This window comes from Delphinus delphis, chromosome 18 (assembly GCF_949987515.2).
Source record: "Delphinus delphis chromosome 18, mDelDel1.2, whole genome shotgun sequence".
Lineage (NCBI taxonomy): Eukaryota > Metazoa > Chordata > Mammalia > Artiodactyla > Delphinidae > Delphinus > Delphinus delphis.
In genome coordinates this window covers 11432293-11458362 of record NC_082700.1, presented here as the reverse complement: position 1 = coordinate 11458362, position 26070 = coordinate 11432293, and the positions used below count along the sequence as shown (strand labels likewise).

General features: G+C 36.6%; 1 protein-coding gene across 1 annotated transcript in view; it reads right to left on the bottom strand.

Annotated features, from left to right (window-relative positions):
• The window catches only part of NBEA (neurobeachin), a 628524-nt gene that overhangs the window by 106848 nt on the left and 495606 nt on the right, over positions 1-26070 (bottom strand). Inside the window, exons 41-43 of the mRNA XM_059996030.1 lie at positions 13408-13525; positions 12983-13085; positions 6429-6544 (exon numbers count right to left, since the gene is read on the bottom strand). Coding sequence (XP_059852013.1) covers positions 6429-6544; positions 12983-13085; positions 13408-13525 — 337 coding nt within the window. The remainder of the gene's footprint in view (positions 1-6428; positions 6545-12982; positions 13086-13407; positions 13526-26070) is intronic.

Here is a 26070-nt window from a genome sequence, read left to right as displayed (position 1 = left end):
GCTATAGAAGATGTGAATGCTACAGGAGATTAAGACAATTATCGTAAGGTAAATCTTTTAAGAATATATGTGTGAGGAGGTGGTTCTCAAAGTGCAAACCTTGGACCAGTGGCATCAGCTTCACCTAGGTACTTGTTAGAAATACAAATTATTGAGGCCCACCCTAAACCTACTGAATCAGAACCTGTTGGTTTCAGCAAGCCCTCCAGGTGATTCTGAGAACCACTCTAACCTAGATGGGGGGATGGTGGTTGTATCACCCATGTCGTGGCTGGTGGCCTTCTCCAGGATTATCCAGGAGTTGCCATGATCAGAAGAAAGCTCTTTCATGCAAGGTCGTGTCTCCTTTCCAGGAGTCTGCATCCAATGACTGCAAAGTGGAGGTAATGAAGACCTGGCCGCCTTGTCTCAGGGCAAGACACCTCTGAAGGGATCTGCTGAGGCCTTTGCTGCAATTACTCTGGGGTTCATTTTTCTCCTTCTGCCCGCTTCTACTTTCTTCACTCCCCTCACAGATGTTGATCCCAAGGACACTCTCCAATAAACTTCCTGCAAGCAAATCTCTGCCTCAGACTCTTTCTCTGGATCTGAGACCTAGGTGAACACAGTACTAAGGTCTACATTAGAGATGATAATTCCAGGCCCAGATCTAGTACTAGAATAGGCCTGTGGACAAAAGTCATGATGGTAAATAAACTTCAAAAGTTCTTCTGATGAAATATAAATTAAAAATGTCTAAAAATCGTTCATTGTTTCAGTCTTAAAAGTAGTTACAGATTAAGGCCAATGGTTGGAGGTGAAATTGAATGGTGCCATGATATCCCGAGGCAGTATGGTATAGTAAGTGAGTGAAGCTCTACAACCGAACTACCTACATTAGAATCCTGACTTCTTCACTTAATTAGCTCTGTGACTTGGGCGAGCTATTTACTTCTCTGCACCTCATTTCCTCATTGGTGAAATGGGGATAGGAACTCTGGGGTTATTGTTAGGATTAAATGAGTAAATACACATAAAACACTTAGAACCATATTTGCAACACTGTAAACTGCTCAGTAAACATTAACCATTATTTGCCATTTTTTTCTGAATGCTGATATTAATATTAAAGAACTGTATCAAAAAGAAATGGTAAAACTAAACAAATAATAAAAAGGTTTTTCCTGAATCTTAATATTAAGAATAATTAAAGAGGGCTTCCCTGGGGGCGCAGTGGTTGAAAGTCCGCCTGCCAGTGCAGGGGACATGGGTTCGTGCCCCGGTCCGGGAGGATCCCACATGCCGCAGAGCGGCTGGGTCCGTGAGCCATGGCCGCTGAGCCTGCGCGTCCGGAGTCTGTGCTCCGCAACGGGAGAGGCCACAACAGTGAGAGGCCCGCGTAGCGAAAAAAAAATAATAATAATAAAAAAAAATAATTAAATGTTTAAAGAAGACTATGATAAGATATAATCCAACCATTTCTTGCCTTTGGATTGCCCAGGAAATTAAATATAATTTGTCAATAAGAACACTAACATTCTCTCAAGAAATGATAAATCTAAAGTTTCAATCAATTGACTTATAAGTATTTATTGAACAATAACTGTATCCCTAAAACTGTGCTATGAAACAACATGATCATTTAGTGGAACCCAGGTTAGCAAAAGTGGTATTGGTACAATTTAACATCTTTATAGTTCCCTTTATTCTAGGAACCTTCAGAGTCCTTTCTTTCGAGAACTCTGAAAAGTGTTCCATTAAGAGGAGATGAATGGATATGAACGGATATATAATATTCTCCACAAATCAGGAAAACAGACAATTCTAACTGCTTCCTAAATAAGCACTCAATCGTGGCTTTGGTGAAGCTTCTCTATAATACCATCACCCATATCTTTAATGCTGGTGCTCAGTATAAACTGGCACCCCTACTTAGAACTTCAGGATGATGGCAAAGGAAGAATTAGCAGGGATACATATATTCAGGGAGAGTACCTCAGGGTATTTATATTCATAACTTTTTCTAATTTGTCATTCTACTTCTGTATGAAGGTTCATTTTGTCTGGATAATCATCTACGTATGACAAAATTCTTAGAGTTCATTTAAAGCCCATCTTTTCTACGAGGCCTCCCTTGATTAGACTATTTCATACTAACCTTTCACTTCTCTAAACTTTCACTACAGTTAATGACACTTAATCACATGCTTTCTTGTATGTTCTAGATGTTTTCATACGCAAATCTTGTTCTGATAATTAGATCTTAAATGGCTAGAGCAATGATACTCAAACTGTGCAGGAGAACCACCTAGAAGGCTCACTAAAACGCAGAGCTGGGCCCCACTCAGAGTTTCTGATTCAGCAGGTTTGAGGGGTTTGAGAATTTGCATCTCCAAGTCCCCAGGCAATACTAATACTACCAGTCAGGGGACCACACTTTGTCAACCACTAAACTAGAGCATATTACAATGACTTCTACTTTTTATATAATGACATCGTGCATTAGATCCTTTACTTACTTTTTTTCTTTGCCATACCTGTTGTCACTACTCTAATCCAATTTTTGACTCCACATTTTTTCCCCCCTTGGAGTGGCTTCTGCTTACTTTCCAGTGAATTTGTACTCATATTTCAATTTTCAACTTAAATGTTGCCTGTGAGAAGCCTATGAAAAGACTATGAGAAGCTTTTCCTGTAAATGTAATGCCTTCTGGACCTAAGACTTCAAATAGCTTTGTATATTTTCTCATTATAATAATTACAGCTTTTTGCTGGAATTACTGGTGTACATGTCTGTTTTCCTGACTATACTATGACTCCTTCGAAGGCAAAAACCATACTTTGCTTTCCTCTGAAGTGTCAGTGCGAAATAGAGTGTGTGGCACATAGTAAAGTGTTCAGTAACTATTTATTAAAATGATGAGCAAGTTGATTTCATATCTAGAGTCCTGTAAGGCTCTCCTAACAGCTCTCCCTAACTTTAAGGTATTTTATTTCTGATTCATGCCATATATAACTAGCAGTTTAATTGTCCTGAAATTCCATACTGCATTGCCTTCTACTACAGAACTATACAGACTCCTGGATTCAGGCTCTTTACAGTCTGGCTCTTACCTGTAGCTCCAATAGTATCTCCTATTATTCTCTGCTGCAGCCAAGATATGATACTCATGTCCACTGAACACATAACACATATTCAACTGGGAGAAATTTGTAAAGCTCTGCTCTTTTTCTTCTCCTCAAACACATTCATAAAATTTCTGTACTCTGCTTAGCTCTTGCAGCATTCACCATTTATAGCACTTATTCAGCACTTACCATCAGCTGTCTTAAAATGCTCTCTTATGCATTTCATTCACCCATCTAGTTATAAGCGCTCTGAGTTCCTAGTTCCTACCTTATACTTCTTTTTATCGCCTTGTCTACAACAGACAGACTTAAATGTTTAGTTATAATCATTGTAAAGAAAATACCCAACAAATTCTTAAAAGAAAAAACCCAGTGGTCTATACATTATTTATGTCACGAAATAAAACAGACCCCAAGTACTCAAAAGAAGATAGGAAGACAGTCAAATTCCCCTTACAACCTGCATGTTCTGGCTCAGAATCCCACCTGTCTCAAACAGCAAAAAAGCCATGTCCATACTGCTCAGGGGCAGCTTTTAGAAGGGATCATGATGTTATCTCTATCAGACCGCAATCTTTCTAGAGATAGACATAGAAACAAACTCCCAGAAAGCAGCAGGCATGAAGTGGGTGGTGGTTATAGGTGGAAGTATACCACATTGTGGGAAATGTGGCTGACATGAGTAAAAGGCAGTGAGAAGGGATGGAGACTAGAAGAATCCTTTAACACAGTGAACTAGATAACACTCCATCCAGAGGATAGACAGAGAGAATCCCATCTTAGAGTAGCAGAACCTTTTAGTAAGAATACCAGCTCCACTGGAAACTGAACTACAAATGAGGTACATCACCCTGTCTTCCAGTGTTAATTCCAAAAGCTCCAAAGGGGTAGCACAGTCAAGGAAAAAAAAATCATGTGCTTATCTATGACATATGGTAGACAATGAGTCTTGATAGATCTTTCAAGATAGATAATAGAAAAACCTAACAGAGGGAATATGGAAGAATACTGCAGAAGAATGAAAAAAGAACATTATCCTGAAAAATCAGATAAAGATCCATGTAGCTAAAAACAATATACTGTATTAAAGAGAAGAAAATTTTAATAGAGTTGAAATCCTTCCTAATATGCAAAAGTATATGGACTCCAAAAAATAAGTGTTTCATAGTAATACGGATTCTGGTAGTAAATTGTATTGACAAAGATAAGCAATGAATGAGAAGTAAATTGAGTTAAAGTTCTTATTTTGCGTAGGAGTGGTTTAAAATGTTGATTCATTTTTGAGTTCAAAAGGAAGAGAAATATATTTTAGAGGATTTTTAAAAAATTTAAACATACCAATATTAATTCTCTAGGAGAATTAGTAGCAAAAAGCCTATGTTCTAAATCACTAAAAAAGTAGGCAAAATTTATTTATATGGCCAAAGACAAACAAAACAATGTGAAAGGCAAGAAAATATTGAAAGCAATAGTATAATACAAGATGATATAAGACCAAACATATCAGTTACTAAAACAGATGGAGAGACTTCCCTGGTGGCACAGTGGTGAAGAATCCGCCTGCCAATGCAGGGGACATGGGTTTGAGCCCTAGTCCAGGAAGATCCCACATGCTGCAGAGCAACTAAGCCTGTGCGCCACAGGTACTGAGCCCGCCTGCCACAATAACTGACGCCTGCGTGCGTAGAGCCTGTGCTCCACAACAAAGAGAAGGCACCGCAATGAGAAGCCCGCACACCGCAATGAATAGTAGCCCCCGCTCGCCGCAACTAGAGAAAGCCTGCTCAGCAACAAAGACCCAACACAGACAAAATTAAATAAATAAATAAATAAATAAATAAATAAATAAATAAATAAAAAGACAGATGGAAACAGATATCAAACATGGCTACTGAAAGATTTAAAGTACAAGACAGAGTTAAAACTTGAAATTCCACCTATGCTCTAGGACACAGAGTTGGCAGATCTGAGAGTCTATCCCCTTCACTTTGGTAATGAAGCTTATGCTACATCATGCTGTTCACCTAAACATGCTAATGAAAAGGTTCTTTATATTTCAGATGTTTAAGTTCATTCTATCTCTATATGTAAATGTGTTAATTAAATAGTATAACACATTTCCTTTATCTTTGAGGAAGTAAATAGGTTTCTTTAAGATATATACATTGTGTACACTGATATGTGACTATATATGAAATATGTCATGAAGATATATGTATATAATGGAGATGTGGGTATAAAATATAGAATAAAATTAGTATATGTAATAAAACAGTTCTTTGGTTGTAGCTCTAGCATCCTATTAGCAAAGGAATTAACATTACAATATGTACTAAATGATTAAAATGCAAAACCATTTCAAGCAACTTTTTTATCCCTTTTTGTTGACAAATCAAATTCTCTTGTCTATGTAATACACATCTATATCATCCATATTTAATATATGCCATAGCATCCATATTCGCACATATATGATAGATTAAAAAGAGGAATATTACAGTTATCCTTTTAAGCAATGATTCAGAGAACAGGGCTCTCAATTCATAGTTTTGAGCATTCATTCAAAAAAGAACAATGATCAGAGGTAGGCATATGCATTTATGTAGTTTTAAATTCATCCGATTGTAAAAAGTTTTTGTAGAGCCTGATTTACAGAAGTAAACTCTTTGTAATTCAACATGAATAAGGGCTTTGGAGCTTAATTTAGTAAAAAAGAAAAAGGCACTTAAATCTCATAGAGAGGTTCAGCCACTGACAACCACTGATTTAGCAGAAAAACAAAGCCACTACCTTCTCTTAATTTACAAGCATGGTACTGCTGAGGCTGATGGCAGTTACTCATCATTTAGAAATGTAATCTGATTTTATATTTCCATTTGAAGATTTTAAGAAAAAAAAAAATGCTGTAACCCAATCATGCCATAATCCAGGTGACATCTGTACTAGGCAGAATCCTGTTGTTATTCTCCTGTCTAGCTGCTACTGCTGAGAATGACAAAGTAGTGAAATTACATTTTCCCATTATTATTTCCAGACACTCTCTGGCAATGGTTTGTTGACTCTAATAAACCGTCAGACAAAGCTGTCAGCAAAGGAAATGGCAGAAGGAGAGCAAGAAAAAGCCTCTTCAACAGTAAATGCACCTAAACCGTGGTACCAGCTTGTATAGTTTCTGATAGCAATTTAATGTGAGTGCTTCAATATTTATTCTAAGGCTGTATTTGAATTCTAAGGCGAACAATGCATTCCATCAAGTCACATTACCGAAGATTTTTGATGAACATAAACATATTATGAGATTAAAGAATAAGATGTCTTACCTGCTATAGTATTAAGAAACATCAAATATTCGAAGTTTGAAATTTCCCTTCTTTGCCAACGCTGAGTCATGTTGGAAGATTTATAAAGCTGTCGAGGAGTGGCTAGTGATATCCTCCTAGCAATTAAGCAAACCATAACAAAAAGTCTCTTTTAACTCATGACTTTTAAAAGTCCAATAATAACTAATGTATTGATTTGATATTATTGAATTTATGGTTTATCTTTCTGAGATAAATTACAAAATATATTTTAGCTGTAGATATTAGCAATATTTGAAAAATCTGTTATAGAGAAGATATATTTATTTACTGAGGATAAACCAATATGAAAGCACCTATTGGTATAATATGGCTCCAAGTGGGTATTTTATGTCAATAACAAAAAAGGTGAAACTATGCTCAAAATAAGGCAAAGTAGCTTTTGAACACTACAGCAAACCTACTGCATACTACAAAGCTAGGTAGACAGTCAACAGCTTAAAGGCATTTGACTTAACCCTTATATACTTAATGCTGCCACTGAACTTTCCACGCCTGCCTCTGCCACACGTGCACAGCCTCTAACCACACGACACCCATCCCCCTATGAGGTCAGAAACAAACAACTGGGAACTTTGAAAACGTACGAATTCATAAGGGACATAGGAATATCGTAAGGGAGTAAATCAGGATAATTTGTGTAAATTATGAACCTTTGAAGGTACAATGTGTTCCTATAAAAAATAATGAAAGCTGGCTGTATTTGTAGAAGTACGATAAGGCTAACTGAGTTTCTAAAACATTCATCACTTAAAATAGAAGTTCCCAAACTTTTTGTATTTATGCCACCTTTAGGGTCTCAGGAATTTTTTCATGGCGCCCCTAGCCCAAGAGAGACACCTAACGGTTCTGTTTATTATGTAGTTAGGTCTAAATAACTGAATACTTGAGCCTTAACAACTTAGTAGCTCTTTGAGAATATAATACTCAAAAATTGAAAGAAAAATAATATTTTATTTCATTCTTAACTAACGACAATTACTTAACTAAAGGAATGTATTGCACACCTGTTGGTCACTGTGCAACTTAAACCTTGGAATCATATCTGACACCACCACCTTCAATGCCTGTTCCACGTGAATTTTCATGCAGCATTTTTATTTTTTTATTACCAGAGCAACCCCTATAAACTAGTTTCACAAAGCTAAGATGGCATCAAAAAGCATGCAAGAATGCAGTCCTAGCAAATGTTGAAACTTAGAACTAACTCAGGCTAAGAGTTTGTGCAGCGTCTAACAGATGTTGTTGTGTTTCCCTAAAAAATATTAAATGCCCTTCAGTAGCCCTGAGAGTGCACTGTGACATCTCAGGGCTCCGTGGTGCTTATTTTGGGAACTGCGGACCTAAGACTATTTTTGTCACCCATGTATTATTACCATATGTTTCTGTTCACATGGGATCTTAATAGGCATGGCAGGAGCTAAGATATATGTTAGTTGAGGTAAAGGAGGGAGGAAAGAAGAATGGGAAGAAACTTGTTATCTCAAATTCAAATCTGAATTAAGAATTTTAAAAATAATTATGTGTAACTCAATGTTTAAAATATTAATGTAATATGTTGTAGCAGCCTGGTCACATATTAACATTTTTGAAGAACTTTCCTAGTTACATATATTTGAGATAATAGATCCTACTGACTCCAAAAGAACTATGTAAGTCTAATGATTCACTTCATTGCAATAGTAAAGGGCATATATATTTCATACTTCAATTCTATAATTCAGCGTACTTTTCAATTAATTGGTGATATGATTTTCACAGGGCTACTTAGAGGGCTTCCAGATTTTGATCCATACTGGCACCACTTTTCAAAATTTTCCAGATACACTCTCATTCATACAACCATTTATGTTATAAACTTTTGCCTTGATTCTGACTTTGTCATGGCAACATGCTACAATATTTTCTGAATTATCAAAGAATTAATAAACTATGTTTACCCAATTATTATTTGCTACTATTATAATTATGTGCTTAGTCCAACTTTTGTTGGATTACTATCATAATCATATTCTTGCTAATCTGACTAAAATTCTTACCTGCAACATGCTTAGTCTGCTAAAAGCAATGTATATAATAAAGTTGTACATTTATTTGTTGACATTTTAAACCTAGACAATTTAAGAAGAAAACTGCTAACCTGGAAATAATTCTGAGCACCAAAAACACTCAAAAACCAAGACCAAACAAATCTCGATAAGGGGAAATAAGAGGAATCATGGGAGAAAATTATCCTGTCATTCTTAGAGTATGCAGTGGTGAAGAAAAATATGAGCAAACGAAATGAATTTAGAAAATCAGATTACTATTAGCAAGTTCAGGGAAAGGATCAGCTTTTCCTGTTTACTGCTTTCTCTTTTCTACTATAAACTCACTGAGAGCAGGAACTGTTTTACACACTGTTATGTCCTTAGCATTTAGCAATGCTTGACCTAGGGTCTCAATAAGTGTATACTAAATGACTTGAATTCTTGGACATCTATCCTAAAATTAAAAAATGGCTAAAGAGAGATGAAATTCAAAAAAAATTAAATAATTCAATCATAAGGCGAAGCAAAATGGGAAACAGTAAATCAATAGGGCTATTCAAAATATCCTATAAAAAATTATATATTAGAATGAGGATAGTTGGTACATATTTGGGCTACGGTAAAATGCTTTTAGAATTGGGGGATAAGAAGAAGATAAAATTGCCCTGTGGAAAAAAATATTAAGTACCATAACAAATGGTGACCATTTAAAATCATTAACTCTATGTATGCAATCAGGTGTATTCTTAGTAAGTAAAGAATCTAACTAAATCCAAAGTTTATTGATTGTAATGACTGTCTGAATAGAAAATACATTAACCAAACAATGACAATCAGTATGGAGTCTAGAAAATGGTCAAGTTTTTTGTCAGTATTTTTCTTTTGTTACGCAGGGGTAAAGGTATTGTTCTTTTGACCAATGTGGATCACTTTGATAGAAGAAACAAAATAGAAATTAAGAGAGTGGGCTATGATCTTGGGCAAGATAAGTAACTTCCCTAACCAAAAATTTCCTATCTGTAAAGTGGGATAAGAATACCATTAAGAATCCACATTAAGGGGCTTCCCTGGTGGCGCAGTGGTTGAGGTCCGCCTGCCAATGCGGGGGACACGGGTTCATGCCCCGGTCCGGGAAGATCCCACATGCCGCGGAGCGGCTGGGCCCGTGAGCCATGGCCGCTGAGCCTGTGCGTCCGGAGCCTGTGCTCTGCAACGGGAGAGGCCGCAGTGGTGAGAGGCCCGCGTACCGCAAAAAAAAAAGGATCCACATTAAGAACATGGTTGTTTTAAGAATTAAGGGCTGAGAGCCCCTCTGCCATGTGAAGACACATCGAGAAGGTAACCATCTATGAACCTGGAGTTGGGATCTCACCAGACACCAAATCTACTGGTGCCTTGATCTTGGACTTTCTAGCCTCCAGAATTGCCAGAAATAAACATCTGTTGTTTATAAGCCCAAAACAAACAAAAAAGAATTAAAGGAAATAATGCTTATAAACTAAAACACAAAATATAGTCCCTGGCACATGGAGAGTGCTCAGCAAATGAGACCCATGGGTATAAATTAAAGGGGCATTCATTAGGCTATGCTAGCTTAGTGGAAATATTCCTTCTGTTCTAAATTTTTGGAATGCGATCTCTTCGGTGGGCTTGCCCAAAAAGCAGCCTAAATGATATGTGAAGTCAATTTTCTGGCAGTATACCTGCTTTGGAGTTTGATCATTTTTGTTTGTTTCTAAAGCAGTCTCCTATGGGCTTAGCTTAGAGGAAGTACCCTAGAGTTTGATAAATTCTGCTTTAAACTGACAAAACCCAATGTCAAAAAAACAAAGCAAAGAATGGATCCCTTGGTGATTTTGCCAAGATACTCTCAGCTGGAAGGCTTCTACTTGTAGGAGCCAGACATCATCGCTTTCCTTTGACAATTCTCTAAGTGTAACAGGATCTTACATATCACACACACATATATTTATACAAGTATGTGTCTACGTCTATTTACCTACCCACCTACCTACCTACTTTCTCACCTACTTACCTATCTATATCTGTGTATGCATGCATGTATGTGTATAGTGTATATGTGTGTTCACTGTTCACAAAGTGTCTTCATTTTATGATCTCAAGACATTCGTAAAACATCTCTTTGCAAAGATACTGTTCCCATTTTATAGCAGATGAACGTGTCATTCCCCTTGCCTTATGTTATTCATTCTTTCAACATATATGTATTGAGTTCCTACTAGGTATCAGGCTCTGTCGCTGCCAGTTGTATCAGGTCTAAGCCTAGATTCAGTGTTCCTCTTACCCCCATCTGCTACTTCTAAGTCTATATATCACATGAAGTATACAAAACTGAATTTTTAAGTATTTTATTAGGAAACTAATAATGAGTTGAGCCTTTGGGGGGAAAGCCAAGGGGACAACAAAAGAGTGTTTTAAGATAGAATTTCCAAACTTACTAAACATCTATTTTGTTTCCAGTTTTTCTATCAAGAAGAATGATCTTCCAAAAATTAAAGAGAGACCAAATGTGGTTAAAAGGAAAATAATGTTCATAGAAGGTAAGGAATATAGTACAAGAGCTTCTGGTTGTTTTTAATGAATTCAGGTCTGGACAAGTCTAAGAGTACTAAAGGAAATTAGAAAACTCTATTGGTAATCTTTGAAGAATCATGATCATTGAGAAATATGCCAGGAGGCAGATGATTTTTTTTTTTTTTTTTTTTTTTGCGGTACGCGGGCCTCTCACTGTTGTGGCCTCTCCTGTTGCGGAGCACAGGCTCCGGACGCGCAGGCTCAGCGGCCATGGCTCACGGGCCTAGTCGCTCCGTGGCATGTGGGATCTTCCCGGACTGGGGCACGAACCCGTGTCCCCTGCATTGGCAGGCGGACTCTCAACCACTGCACCACCAGGGAAGCCCAGATGATTAGTTTTTAAAAGGAAAAAGTTAGGCCTATTTGTGAGTTCCTAATATCAATTCCTGGAAAAAATTCTTGACTTGATTAAACAATTTGTAAGTACTTGGGAAAGGAAGTAGTGATTACTATGAGTCAGCTTAGATTCAATAACAAGTCTTGCAAAACTACCTTCATTTTCTTTTTTTGATAGATTGAATGCATTTTTCTTTTGACCTGTATTTTATATAAGTACTTCATTATCTACTAATGTCTTAATTTAATATTGTCATTCAACTAGCAAATATCCTAGGCATGTGCATACATGTCAGTGAATTGGTCTTACACTGTAAACTTAATACGAGAATAGATACTTTGTAATGCAGGGTAACTCCAGTTGAGTAGCACTTAAAAAGCACCTTTGCAATTAGGCAGTGTGCTAAGTATTGTAGATTAAAAGATAACTAAGACACAGTCCCTGTCTTTTACATGTCTGTAGCCTGTTTAAGAGAAGATAGACAAAGATTAGTTTTCTTTTCCATGCATGCAGTGCTCTGCAACAATTCCCAGGGACTTAATGATCTCTGTGGAAGACACTGTTGCTTGTCTGTCCAAAGCTGACACAGAAAATGTATTTTTTTCAGGTAGGAAGTGGCAGGGAGTTGAGATATATTTCTCCTTGAATTCTAGGGGATGGTTCGGCTTCGTGTTCAGCATTCAGTGATTGTTTTAGGGGCAGGAAGGTGACCCCATTCTGGCCAAAGGGACCTGAGATAAAAATTGCTAAAGGCTTCTAAATATACTCCATCCTAAAACACAGAAGTTCAAGAGGAAATCCTTTGTGTCTTTTTCCTACTTGAAAGCAGTTGTGTGAAGATGTGGTGTCTGGAGCAGTGGTGGTTATTTTGTGAATATGAGGCCAACTGAGAGTCCTGACATCACTGAACGTCTGAGCCAATACTAGCAACTCCTTCTTAACTCCACATCTCTCATAAAACAACCCCCCCCCCGAAGCAAAACCCTTATTGCTTAAGCCACTTTTAGTTAGGTATTCAGTTACTTGGAGCCGAAAACCAGCTAACTGATATTAGTGATAAACATAATTACTATGTTTTCTACTTAGAATAGTATTTTTCAATAAAATAAGATTTCAAAATAATGCTTTTAAAATACCAAGATGAGAGATTTAAGAATGATTAAAATCACATCATAATTAATGACTATTAATCTCAATAAACTCTGAGAGTTTTATTACTTTAATGAAGAAGCATTTATACATAGCATTTATAAAAACAATTTATATCTTTTGTAAGATCTTCAGCAAAAATGTCTTAATTATGTGCCAGCTATAATATGCAATCAACTTTTTTACTTCCTCATTTATATATGTGTTAAATAAAATTATGCCCTATTCTGTCATTCTTAAAATAGCTGTTTTCATAACCTCTTTCCCTACAAATGACCTGCAGAGGAAGACAATTCCTTGATTTTCAAAATAATTATAGTGGTATAAACTTATTTAGATTTCTGTCATATTGAGATTGAAATACGTTAACAAACCGTAGATAATGTGTAATGTGATATAATTACCTGGCTTGCGGCAAACCATAGCTGGTCCCTACTCCAACCCGAGGCAAGCTATAGACGACTTTTTTTACTGTTGCTTGATCAGGGAAATTAAACATAACTGAGGCTGTGGTAAGAAGAAAAAACATGATTTAGAAAACCACAGGAGAGCTAACCATCAATTTCAGAAATCATTTTCAAGTACCCTTCATGATTTATTGGTAAAGGTAATGAATCTTCATGGAAAATCAGATTTCTGTGTAACTTTATCCATGAGAAATCTAGGATTAATGTCTTCAAGCAAATTAATTCTTTTTGTATTTTTATTTTAGCGAGGGCATATCAAAGAAAGAAATAAAACAAAAAAAATCAAGTCAGTATCACACCATGTAAATGAGTAACATCCAAATACGAGCACATTTTCTTTCAAAATATTTAAGGGGACTTACTTCGGTTCGCCATAAATACTTCCAAAGCAGTGTTCTGTAGAAGATAACGCCTTGAAAATACAGCTCGTATCTCGCTGAACATCCATTTTCCATGAAGTCCCTCAGTGTATGCAAGAACCTAAAATAAATAGTTTAAAGGGAAGTGTCAGTCAGTTAAATACGTGTCTAAGACTCAGTGTGACAACATCTTAGACAGTGCTGTATAAAACTCAGTAAATTATGAATGAATTCATGATATATCACATGATATAACTCATGAATTCATGATATTTCACAATATTGCCAATCATTTGATTCTGTATATTTGCAAATTTTCTACCTTTCTAAAGTTTTAGTTGGCTCATGAAGAAATGAAGGAACAGAAAAGTTATATGTTCAAGGTGACCCTGTGACTTAAAATAGAAAACGTGTTATGCTTTTGTGGTCTTGTATATGATTGGCTGGACCACGTGGCCTGACATACACTTTTGGTTCTTTTCTAATGTCACTTTTCCTCCCTCTTCCTTGCTTAACGAAAGCCCACTTAGCCCCAAAGTGTCCATGTGGTCAACCCCAGGCAAGGGGCCATGACTGATCTAAGCCAGGGGTCAATGAACATTTTTGGTAAAAGGCCAAATAGTAAAAATGTTAGGCCTTGCAGGCCATCTGTCCTTCTCACAACTATTCAGCTTTGCCACTGTGGTGTGAAAGCAATCACAGCCAATGTGCAAATAAGTGGGCATGACCTTATTTATAACAATGGCCTGAATTTGCTTCTGAGGTCAGAGTTTGTCTGATCCATGGTCTAAGCTAATCATGATAAAGTTATTCTTTGCTTTTTCCAAATTCCCTTGCATGTAGGGGCAAGGACATTTGACCCAGAACTGGCTAATGAGAACAAAACCAGTCATTTGGGGATGTTTCAGAAAAGCTGATAAAATGAGTCATATGTAGCTGGCACACTCCTTTCTCTTCCTTGCTTGAATGGAGATATAATGGTAGAAACTACAGCAGCAATTGTGTAGCCATTAGAGGAAGGCCAAGGGAATCCCAGCAAGGTTGGCGCTAATATTGTTACTGAAACAGTCTCAGCAACTATCCATATCTGGACTTATTCTTCCATGATACAGATAAATCCATATTTGATTAACCCACTGCAATCAAATCTGCCACAGTTTCCTTCCTGATACACCAATGTATTTTAACAATACACAAACACATTCTCTACTTGCACTGGTGTACCCTGTATAACCTACTACACTTATATTTGCTTCGGTGAAAGCAGAAACTAGTTACTGAGTTTTACATACATGATATTCCTTAAGGTTTGAGAACAAGTTATGAAGTCCTTTTTCACATTTCCTTTCTCTAGGAATTATATATCTCTGTGTGTATATTACATACCATATAATTATATTATAGTTATATTATATTATCTATTCATCTTTTTATTTTTTGAAAAATCCATTTTCTAGCTCCTTAATTCAGTTTTTGTCTTTCTCTACACACTGGAAGGTTTTTGGAGGCAGTCAGACATCTGTTTAAATCATGAAACATTTTGGAGGCAGTCACAGACCTATTTAAAACTTGGCTCTGCTATTTACTAGCTATAGGAACTTGGAAAAATTATTTAACTCTATCTGATTTTTGTCACCTGAAAAACAGTGATAATAATACTCATTACTGGTTAATTTAAGTGGAGACAAGGAATGTAAAGTGCATGGCCTAGCTATTGTTTAAGTTCTGTTTATAAGTCCTTTCTGTTGAGCATAAAGTGACAACTGTTTTTCAGTTTCTACATGTAAAACTTCTTTTTATACATTTCACAAAAGGATTACAGTGACTTGCCACAATTTACATTAATACATTCTTACCTGGGTGCAACAGTTTCCAGATTTGAATTTCATAGACTAGCATAATTTTCTTTAAATGGAAAGAGTACTAATACAGGGTTGATAACTCTTATTTTGTCGGGTAGGAATAATTTTAAGACAGAACAGCCACAACAACAAAAACTATCTTTCACTATGACCATTATTTCACTAATATATGTATATTTTATATATATATATATATATATATATAAAAAGGCCATTTGAAAACCCAAAGAGTAAAATGAGTATATTCTCAGAAAAAAGGAGAGATCTTCCCATGAAAGCTGTGTTGGCACCCTTATACTAAATCTGGTATGCCAGGAGGATGGATGGAGATTATATATATATAATGTATATTATATATAATATTCTATATATTATATTATATAAAAATATGTATAATATTTATATATAATATGCATATTAGGCTGTATACAATATATATAGAGAGATATATTAGTGTGTGGGTATATATATAAACACATATATACACACACTAATATTATCTTTCTCTTTGGGAACCATGATGCAGTGAACATTTGACCAAGTATTCCTTTCCATTAAGCATGTTATCAGTTTATTTTACTTCTAGCAGGCAGGTGGATCTCAAACACATAGAAGTTGGTTTGACTCCTTAAGTGCCCCATGCAAAACTGTCTTACCAACTGCGCCAGTTATCAAATTATTGCTTCCCAGCTCCAAATTCACCCTTAATTGTTTATCTTGTGAAAGTGAATCTGTGCCGTTTATTTTTCCTTTGCTAGCCGACACCATGTCGAGGTCTATCAGGAAAGGACTCTGAGGAGATGATGCAGAAGAAAGGGGTTTTTCTTCCTGGTTCTGTGTGCTCACCTAGCAGGTCCCTGCAGAGCGTGGGCTTCTCCAGTGCCCGGCTCCTGCAGTGTGTGATGGCTGACAGCACCCAGTGACCAGCAGTTTTCTCCAGTAGCCCCCTGCCCCAGACAGTTTTGTAACAGAGTGCTCTGGTGAGAACCCTCCCATAAACAGATTCACCAACTCCCTAGAGGGTGGTTTTCGGGGAAGTTCCAAAAGGCAGAGCTCCAGCGAGCTCCCTCAGCAGGGCACCAGAGTGACGTCTATACCACGAAGGGAACTATAGCCATGTCCTCTCTAACAAGGCCAGGAGGCCTCTTCTTGGTTTCAATGTCAGCTCAAAAGACAATGGCTGCTCCTCATATGTGCTGTTTCCTATATTTTTTAGAGTTCTTTTTATTTCTTACTAACCATTCCCTGTTTCTCCAATATCCCGTTATAATTTATAATTATTTCTGTTTTTATAAATTATAACACTTCCCCTGTTTAAATTGCTATGTGGCCTCTTTCTCTTGACTGGATCCAAACTGATACAGGAACTCAATCAGTTCTCCTACCACCGCTTTCACAGTTCCAGGTTGGGACCACACAACGGTCCTCAGGGACCCTCAGGAGCAAGAAAAAAAGGAAACTGAGATCATCAGAGGAACTCAGTAAAGCCTGGAGGCAAAGAGTAAAAGGAGACAGAATAAAATTAAAAGAAAATTATTTTGCTAGCAGCTAATAAACAGCTCAGGAGGCAAATTCCAAAAGATAGACCCAAAGGTCCAAGCTATTTTGAATAAGGGCAGCATCATCTGAACGAGTGGTACAGTCCTTACCAGAGGGGCCAAGGGAAAGAAAATTTGACTTTACAGTCACCCATGTGACAGTTCAGATTTTGAAATCCTTTAAAGAGGCTGATAAAAGACAATGCTCTGAGATGTTCATAATTCCCTGCCGGGAAACCCAACAGAGCCTAGAGTCCTTTTGTTTTTTTTTACAGCAAGCCACCTCCTACTTTTTCTTCTTGTTTCCTTCAAGATTGATTATGGAATGAAACTCTCCTAAATTTTTTTATTAAAAAAGTTTTGGCTGGCATCCAGCTTAGAGTTATCATGTACTAACCTCCAATATCTCTTCTATGACATCACTGTGTTTGAATTCTGTGCCTGGCACTTATTTATTTTTTTGCTTGTTTTTGTCAGTCCCCTCCCTGTGACGTGAAAGTTCCATGAGAACAAGGCCCTCATCTATCTTATTTACTGCTCAATACACAGAGCTTAGAGCAGTGCCTGGCACAGATGTGCTCCATATACATTTGTTTGTTGAATAAATCAGCAAGAGAAACGGACGGAGATAATACATATGGGGAAGGTTACAAAGAGATCTTACAAAGTACGTGCATCTCTGACTCCTTTGCTGAACTGGAAAAAGCTTTCCAGTTTCGCCTCAGACTTCTCCTGTTTATTATCCTACTGGTGGAGCCCATCAGAGGTCTCTTCTGTCTTTAGATTTAATCAAGATCTAAACGAAGTGATCTAAATAGAATAACTGGTTTCTCTTTTCTAGTAGTTTAATCTGCACCCACAAGGAACTCTAGATTGGGTTATACCCCACCTTGGAAGACTCTGTTCCCATAAAAAGGATTCCTTCACTCTAGAGGGTTGGGCTAAGGTGTTTTAGTTCATAGACTTACGCCTCGCACTTAAGAAAAATGTATACTGAGGTGTGTCACAGAATATCATCTGACACCTCTCTTGAGCAACAATTTTATTTCTGATAAGTAATTAGACTTTTTTATAGTGAAATTAATATAGATAGGATGGAATATAAAAAGTAAAAAAAAATGATGAATGGCTGAGACAAACCACTAGCATTCAAACAAATTCTGTGATTGCCATGACCGCCTGGGACTATACCCCGAGTCCCCTTTCCTCTCCTCTCCTCATATGCAACGAGAGGGTAACCAAGAGAGAGCTCACCTACACACACTTGGCAGCTCGTGGAGGCTTAAAGTAGAAAGCTGTTAGACTGGAGGCAGAGTGATCGGTTAGGACGCTGCTTCGGGCAAGTGATGAGGAGTTTAATCAGTTTGTATATGCTTCAAAAGTGCAAAGGAATATCATTTATAGTTGATTAAATACTGAGTTTATGGCATGTTTATATAAAAATCTGGGCATCAAGCCTACATCTGAAATATGACCTGATACTATAAAATTGCCTGTATTTTATTTATACCTCTACTAGTTACATAGTGTTCTGTAAGTTTCAGGACCTTCTATAATAACTCTTCAGGTTACTTTTTCATTATAGTCCAAGATATTTTTCTAAACCATATAAGTACTTTCATTTATACTTGAGGTTTGTGGTTTTGTTTTCTTTCTTAAGTCGACCTTCCCATATCATCTGGTTTGTGCTTGCTGGTCTCTCCAAATTATTTAATATACTATGAAATCAATCAACAAATGCTAACTAGCCTACTCAGTTTTATTTCATGAAAATTGAATAAAGATAACTTTTATTACATCATATAGGTCATAAATAAGAAAATTAAAGCATCTTGATCACAAATTTTATGCAACTTTTGTGATTTTCTTAAGCGACCACTGAACTGTTTTGAGCTAAGGGCTTAATATCCAAAAGAAGTGAAGGGAGAGAGAGATCATGCTGGCTTTATACCCTGAGGTCTGTCTCACTCACTTATGAACTGAAACACACAGGACATAATATAAAACAAATGTAATAGAGACCCCTTGTAAACCACTTCGCCCAAATGTGTGCTTAACACATATTATTTGATGATTGTGTTGAAGAAAAATAGGGTTGTTGTGCACTCATGTGTATCAGACATGCACATTTGTCAGAAACATGGGTATGGCTGTCAAATCAGTTTCATCTTTTTTTCTTTTAAAGGCAGCTAATATTGTGTGACCTAAAAAGTACTTGTTTAGTGAGAGCTTTGCTGATCTCAAATCATCTGATGCATATATTAGAACAAGTATTTGGATATGAAAAAACTAAATTTTGCTTCAAGTTACATTTTCTGTTAAGAATTGATGAAAATGATGTGAACGGGTGGAGAGACATGCCCTGTTCAGTGTTCATGAGGCCATCATATCCAACAGACACTTGCAGCTTGAACAGTTTAATTAAAGGGCTGTTAGTGCAATGGAAAGCTGCAACCCCCATTACTTTTATAATTCTGTACGAGTTATCAATGTTTCTGGATGGAACAAATATATTCAGGATGGAATAGCTCAAGAGTAATTTGAGGTTTGCGTTCATACATGATCATCCCTGCTCTTTGCCCTTTTGCCAGATGAATGAAGGGGAGTCTGATGCCCAGAAGGAAAGCAGAACCACAAACTGGAAGAAGTTTGGGTTCTAAAATGACCATGTGGAAGATCATCTCTGGCTGGCAGTTGCTGCCATGGTACACGGGGTGAGGAAGTGGGAAGCAGCAAAAAGAGCAAGACGTTTGGAACTCCTCGCTTCCAGTTCTCTCCACCTGCCTTCGTGATACTATTTCCTCACCAAAGGCACGGAGAGCATAAGATACAAGAAATAATTATTTAGAAGTGTATGGAAAAAAGGAAATAGCAACACAATGGACTAGCCTCTTCTAACTGGGCAATGAATAACTCTCCAGGAAGTAAGTTAGGTACGCATAACTTAAGAGTAAGTTTCCAGATCCTTAACTTCTTAAAATCTATCTGCCTGAAAATGAACATGTGAGGGAAATACAGGTTCTCTTTCCCATCTCTCTTTTCCCACTGCCCTTCTCCAATTAAAAAAAAAGGGTGGGGGGCTCTCTATGGTGTATTATCTGGGGTATAAAATCTGTTGAGGGGCTAGGAGCCTCAAATAACGGACAATTCAAAATTCTGATGGAAGTGCTGGAAAATTGTATGTCCTTAATGACTGGATTAAAAAAAAATCTTTTTGCAAGTTAAGTGGTTTCCCAATTCTTTACTTTCAAAGAGTTGAAGTTGGATCTAATCAGGCTGTCAGTGGGAGATAATTAAAAATAATTTTTCACGATAGATCACTAGGTGATTTCTAGCATACAACTTAGAAGTGGTACAAAAAGCTATATGAATACGGTGTAATAAAACTTCAACATCCTTCTAGTTATTTACAATTTAAAACTGTGAACAAGATTTTTCAACATATCTACAAAAAATAAAGTTGGAAACTACAAAGAGGTATCACCACACACTGGTCATAATGGCCATCATCAAAAAGCTTACAAATGATAAATGCTGGAGAGGGTGTAGAGAAAAATGAACCCTCCTACACTGTTGGTGGGAATATAAATTGGTGCAGCCACTATGGAAAGCAGTACGGTGGTTCCTTAAAAAACTGAAAACAGAGTTACCATATGATCCAGCAATCCCACTCCTGGGCATATATCCGGAGAACTATAACTTGAAAAGATACATGCATCCCAATGTTCATTGCAGCACTATTTATAATAGCCAAGACATGAAAGCAACCTAAATGTCCATCAACAGATGAATGGAGAAAGAGGATGTGGTATATATACACAATGGAATATTACTCAGCCATAAAAAAGAATGAAATAATGCCATTTACAGCAACACAGATGGACCTAAAGATTATCATACTAAGTGAAGTAAGCCAGACAGAGAAAAACAAGTATCAGATGATATGGCTTATATGTGGAACCTAAAAATATATATACAAATGAACTTACTTTCAAAATAGAAATAGACTCAGACATGGAAAACAAATTTATGGTTACCAAAGGGGGAAGGGATAAATTAGGAGTTTGGGATTAACATTTACACACTACTATATATAAAATAGATAACCAACAAGGACCTACTGTATAGCATAGGGAACAATACTCAATATCTTGTAATAACCTATAAGGGAAAAGAATCTGCAAAAGAGTATATATATATATATATATATATATATATATATGAAACTGAATCACTTTGTTTTATACCTGAAACTACCATAACATTGTAAATCAACTATACTTTGATTTAAAAAAAAGAAAATTAGGAGTAACTTTAATATTGATTCCTGTATTGTTCTAGCAATAAATAATATTCATATGTGGATATACTAACCATCCATCTCATTAAGAGATGAATTTCCAGTAGCATTTACTTGTCATGTTTAATAATTATTTTTCAAAGCTCACAATATATTTATGTTGTATGACTGTAAGCTGATAATATTTGTAATAATAATTTGTTCCAGAATAAAAATGTTAAGCAGGTCAAATTTTATGGCTTTAGGAATTAAAAATATTAAAATTTTAATTCACTAGTATATGCTTTCTGCATATTAGTAGAATATAATGATCAATATAAGACTTTCAAGCATAAAATATTTTTAGAATAGATACATTTTGGGGAGGGAATCAAATGGAAATATTTGTTGAGTGAGAAAGAGAAATTATATAAAATGTTCATTTGAAAAACGAGATTATTTGTACATTTTAAAGTGCATGATGATGGTAACCAAATCATTATTCTTTTGGATATATCTGATTCTATTGGGCATATCTGAAAAGTGAATAAGAATTTTATTTTAAAATATCAATGTGTAGGAACGTGTTGGATGCCACATCTTTAAAAAAGTTTTAAACTTACGAAAAAATTTAAATGTTAACTTAAACATGTGTAATATGGTATAAAATACTTTACAGGGTAGGTGAAAAAAGGGGACAATTACAATGGACCCACCCTGTACAATAAAGAAAACCTCAAATATCTGATGGGAGAGTCTTACTTTAGCCTCTTATCCAATCAATAATGAATACAGTCATCAAAATAAAACTGTCAGGGTAGGCACTATAATCAGTAAAATCTAAAATGGACCAAAAAAATGATCATTGAATCAAAGCTTTTCACTAAAACTTAGATGGAAAAGAATCAATCCTGATGAAAATAAATAATTCATGTAATATAAAATTGAAATGGAAAAAACTGAAAATGGCTTAACTGTGAAGTAAATGAAAACGATCAAGAAATTAAGCTAGGGACTTCCCTCATGGCGCAGTGGTTAAGAATCCGCCTGCCAATGCAGGGGACACAGGTTCGAGCCCTGGTCCGAGAAGATCCCACATGCCGCGGAGCAACTAAGCCCGGGCGCCACAAGTAGGGAGCCGGCGAGCCACAACTACTGAAGCTTGCGCGCCCGTGGTCTGCAATAAGAGAAGCCACTGTAATGAGAAGCCCGTGCACCGCAACAAAAAGTAGCTTCCGCTCGCCGCAACTAGAGAATGCTCATGCACAGCAACAAAGACCCAACGCAGCCAAAAATAAATTTAAAAATCAAAAAAAAAAAAAAGAAAAGAAATTAAACTGGCAAAATGATGGTTTTCAGGAAATACATTTTCAATGAAAACTGAACAATATATACTATATTGCTATACTTCTGAGGTTAAATATTCATAAACACAGCCACTATCACTATATGGCTTAAAATTACAGGGTCAAAATATCGTATAATTGGGAAAAATTTAGGCAGCCCACCTACAGAGAGCTTTTTATTTCACAACCTTGCATTTTGCTCTAATTCATGAATTTATGTACCTGCCTCTCCTAGATTTAAAGCCTCCCTAGGGTCTGCCTCTCTTACTAGCTGTGAGACCTCAGGCAAGTTAGTTCATTTTTAATTCTTAAGTTTCCATATCATAAGATGGGGGAAATGATAGTACCTAACCTCACAGGGTAGTTGTGAGAATTGAATGAAATAATTCTTTAAAAAAAATGCTTAGTACAGTGCCTGGCACACAGGAAGTGCTTAACAAACGTTAGCCTCCTACTCTAATTAATGTCTACTTTCTTGGGTATATCTGTAGACATACACATGAACACGTACTCAGTGCGTCTCCGGTTTTAACTTTCATTAATGACACTGCCAGCAAGGGAGGAGAAAACCTGGGCCATAGCATGTGACCTTTAAAACCAACAGCCACAGCTCTTGCTTCCTTGGTGGCAGCTTGCATTCTAGAAGTTTTCCGAAATCACAGTACTAACCTCTAACTAGAACGCCTAACTATCTGGGACGTCAGCTACCACTCCCATTGTTAGTAGTGATAACGCTAGGAAGGTTTCTTCCTATCTAAGAAACAGCCTATAATCGGGCCAGCTCTTGCTACCAAACTTGCCCTCATGATTTATCAATTAATTTTTTAGCGACGCTCACTTAACAAGTACTTATTGAATTACCACCATGAGCCGCTGGCGAATGAGAGGCAGAGTCCCTGACTTCAAAGAGTTCAGTCTCTTGGAGACTCACCAGCAGTGGGGAAGGTGGGGGAAAGCAGGGAAGGAAGAGGGTCTCAAGCAGAAGGAACATGTATGTAAATATGGTGCTTTGGGGAATGCGTCCAGGAAGTCTGGAACATAGATTATGAAGAGGAGAGAGGTGAAAAATAACATTAAAATAATAAAAAGTGGATAGGGAGACAGGATGTGGGGCTAGATCATGTAATTCAAGTTAAAAGAGCTTGGACTTTTGGTCTGAGAGCAATGATGAGCCCCTGTGCTAAACAAAGATGTGAGATGATTAGATTCACACTTTAGAAATCACTGCTGTGACTACAGTGTAGAGCCTGTTTTGACTGGAGAAGGGCAATACTGTTTCAATAATCTATGCAAATGCTATTTTATAGTCATTAGTAGAAAACCATGAACTCTTTCAAAAAAAAAGTATTATTTGTACCACTCCAATAGTATCTTTCACACTGTGGGAAGTACTTTAAAAATGATCTATTTTATTACATACTTCCTCCCAACTGTAGAGTTCATGAGGGTAGAGACTAGGTTGATGCCATTTTGTAGTCCTTATAGAATCAGCACATGAAAGGAACTCAATCAATTTTGTGGAATAAAATATTTTAAAATTTAACTTACAAACTTTGATTTGCAGCTGGAGTCCTCTGTGCCTACTTCATCTTCAAAGGCATGTAACTCTCAAAATTACAGTAAAACTCTCAAAATTAAAAAATGATATTGGCAAGGTTGCTTCATTTTTGTCCTGCTCGTGAATGTTCCCATGTGTAAATATTATGTATTTGGCTGTGTTTCCTCATTTTCTCAAATTTGGCAAACTCTGAAATCTTGTATTTGTCCCTCTGCTGTAATTTTACAAAGGGAAGGGATGGGGGAGGCAGAACGCTACACTATTGGAAGGAAACTATTTTCTAGTTTCTAACACTCACTTTCGCTTCCACACTTTCTCTTGTATTATTCTGCATAGTGACAAATTTTAATATATATTTAAAACAAATATGACATATATATTTAATATGACAAATATATTTAAAACAAAAAATGACAAATTGTTATATAACTCCAAATAATCCTATCAGGTTATTTGGGTTTCTGGGTTAGAGGTTTTTCTTTGAATCAATTTGGTAGTAGGGTCTGATTGTGTAGATACTATAAATTACCAGCACAAATTGTTTTCTGTTTTCAGAAATATTTCTTACTAAAGTTTTAGATATAGTAAGAAATGATACAAGACTAGATGGGGGAGTTGCAGTAATTATTGCTGCAATAGTGAAATCAGTCTTAACAGAGCAGACATAATGGAGAATTGCTTTTCACTAGAGATCTAGTTATGGTAAGGAGAGAAATCTTTTAGAATATTAAATTTTTTTTTTACTTTCCAATTTTTATTTTAGAAAATGTAAAACAAAAAATTTAAAAGTAGTGAGAAATGCATAATGAAGAGAGAATTTTTTTAAATTTAAGGGTGAAACATTTTTCTCTAGTTAACATTTATTTATATCTTCCTGAAAAAAAACGGCATGCAATACAAATACTAGTGCACTTTTTAATTCATACCCATTACAGCTTCAAACACGTAAAAAAATTTTGGATCCCAGCACATCAATGAAAATCCTAATACAGTTTAAAAAGCATATATATGTATGGTATATAAGTATTTAAGAAGTGGCCACTACTAGTATTAATAGTGGTAGAAAACTCCATATTAAACCACAAGGTGCATTACACCCAGCTCTTACGTTGTAACCATGCTGATCACTTTCAGCTCCCAAATGTGCCATGTTCTACTCTGTCACGCTTCTGTGCCCTTGAACACAGTGTTTCTTCCGCCTGGCAGATCCCTCCCTATTCTGTTCTTCTGATTAACTCCTATTAACGACTAAGCAAGAAGAGCCTGCTGCTCCCTCTGAGAACCCTCTACCCAACTCTGACACTCACCAAACCATTATTACCACAGTTGGTTTACTTGCAAACCTGTGAACCCACTGATAGCCAGAATTTTCAATGCATCTCTGCAGTTTTCATACGTAGCACAAAGCCCAGCACAGAGCAGTCATTTAATAGTAGTGATTAATTATGAATGCTTTTATTGATCTATATTTAGTAATACTCATGTACAGAAAAGCTATCAATTTACAAGGTCTATATTAATTAAAAGCCAGCCTATTAAGGTAGTCCAGAGTTGATTCCCAATTTATTATGTACTGGACAGGACATGGAAAGTGTCCCCTCCTGGTAAATTCCTTTTTACCATGTTGATTACCTGACCCCACCACTATGGCCTTGGTGGACAGAACCGGGATGGACAGCTCATATAAAGTAGTTATCTAAGTATCAATAGAGTAGCCACAACTCGTGGCCGTGAGAATCCTGTCCATCACAGCAATGCTATTATGAATGCTGGCAGGCTGACCCCATCAGATAATCTTTCTTAATGATTTCAATGTGAGATATTCAGGGAAAATTTTAAGCAGGAGGGTGGGAAGAAGCCAAAAGATGGAGAAGGCAGTCACCAGAAATCATAAGGCAGCAGGAATTCTGAGGAAGCAGAAGCCAAGACATAAAGAGATGAGCCTAATGGTAGATGCAACTATCTCCTGCTCCAAACACATCTGGGACCACTTTGCTCTCTTGGCTCCAGTCCCACTGGTCTTCTTCCAGTCTTCTGTCCATACCATGTTGTTTTCTGTCACAGGGCCAATGCACATATTCTT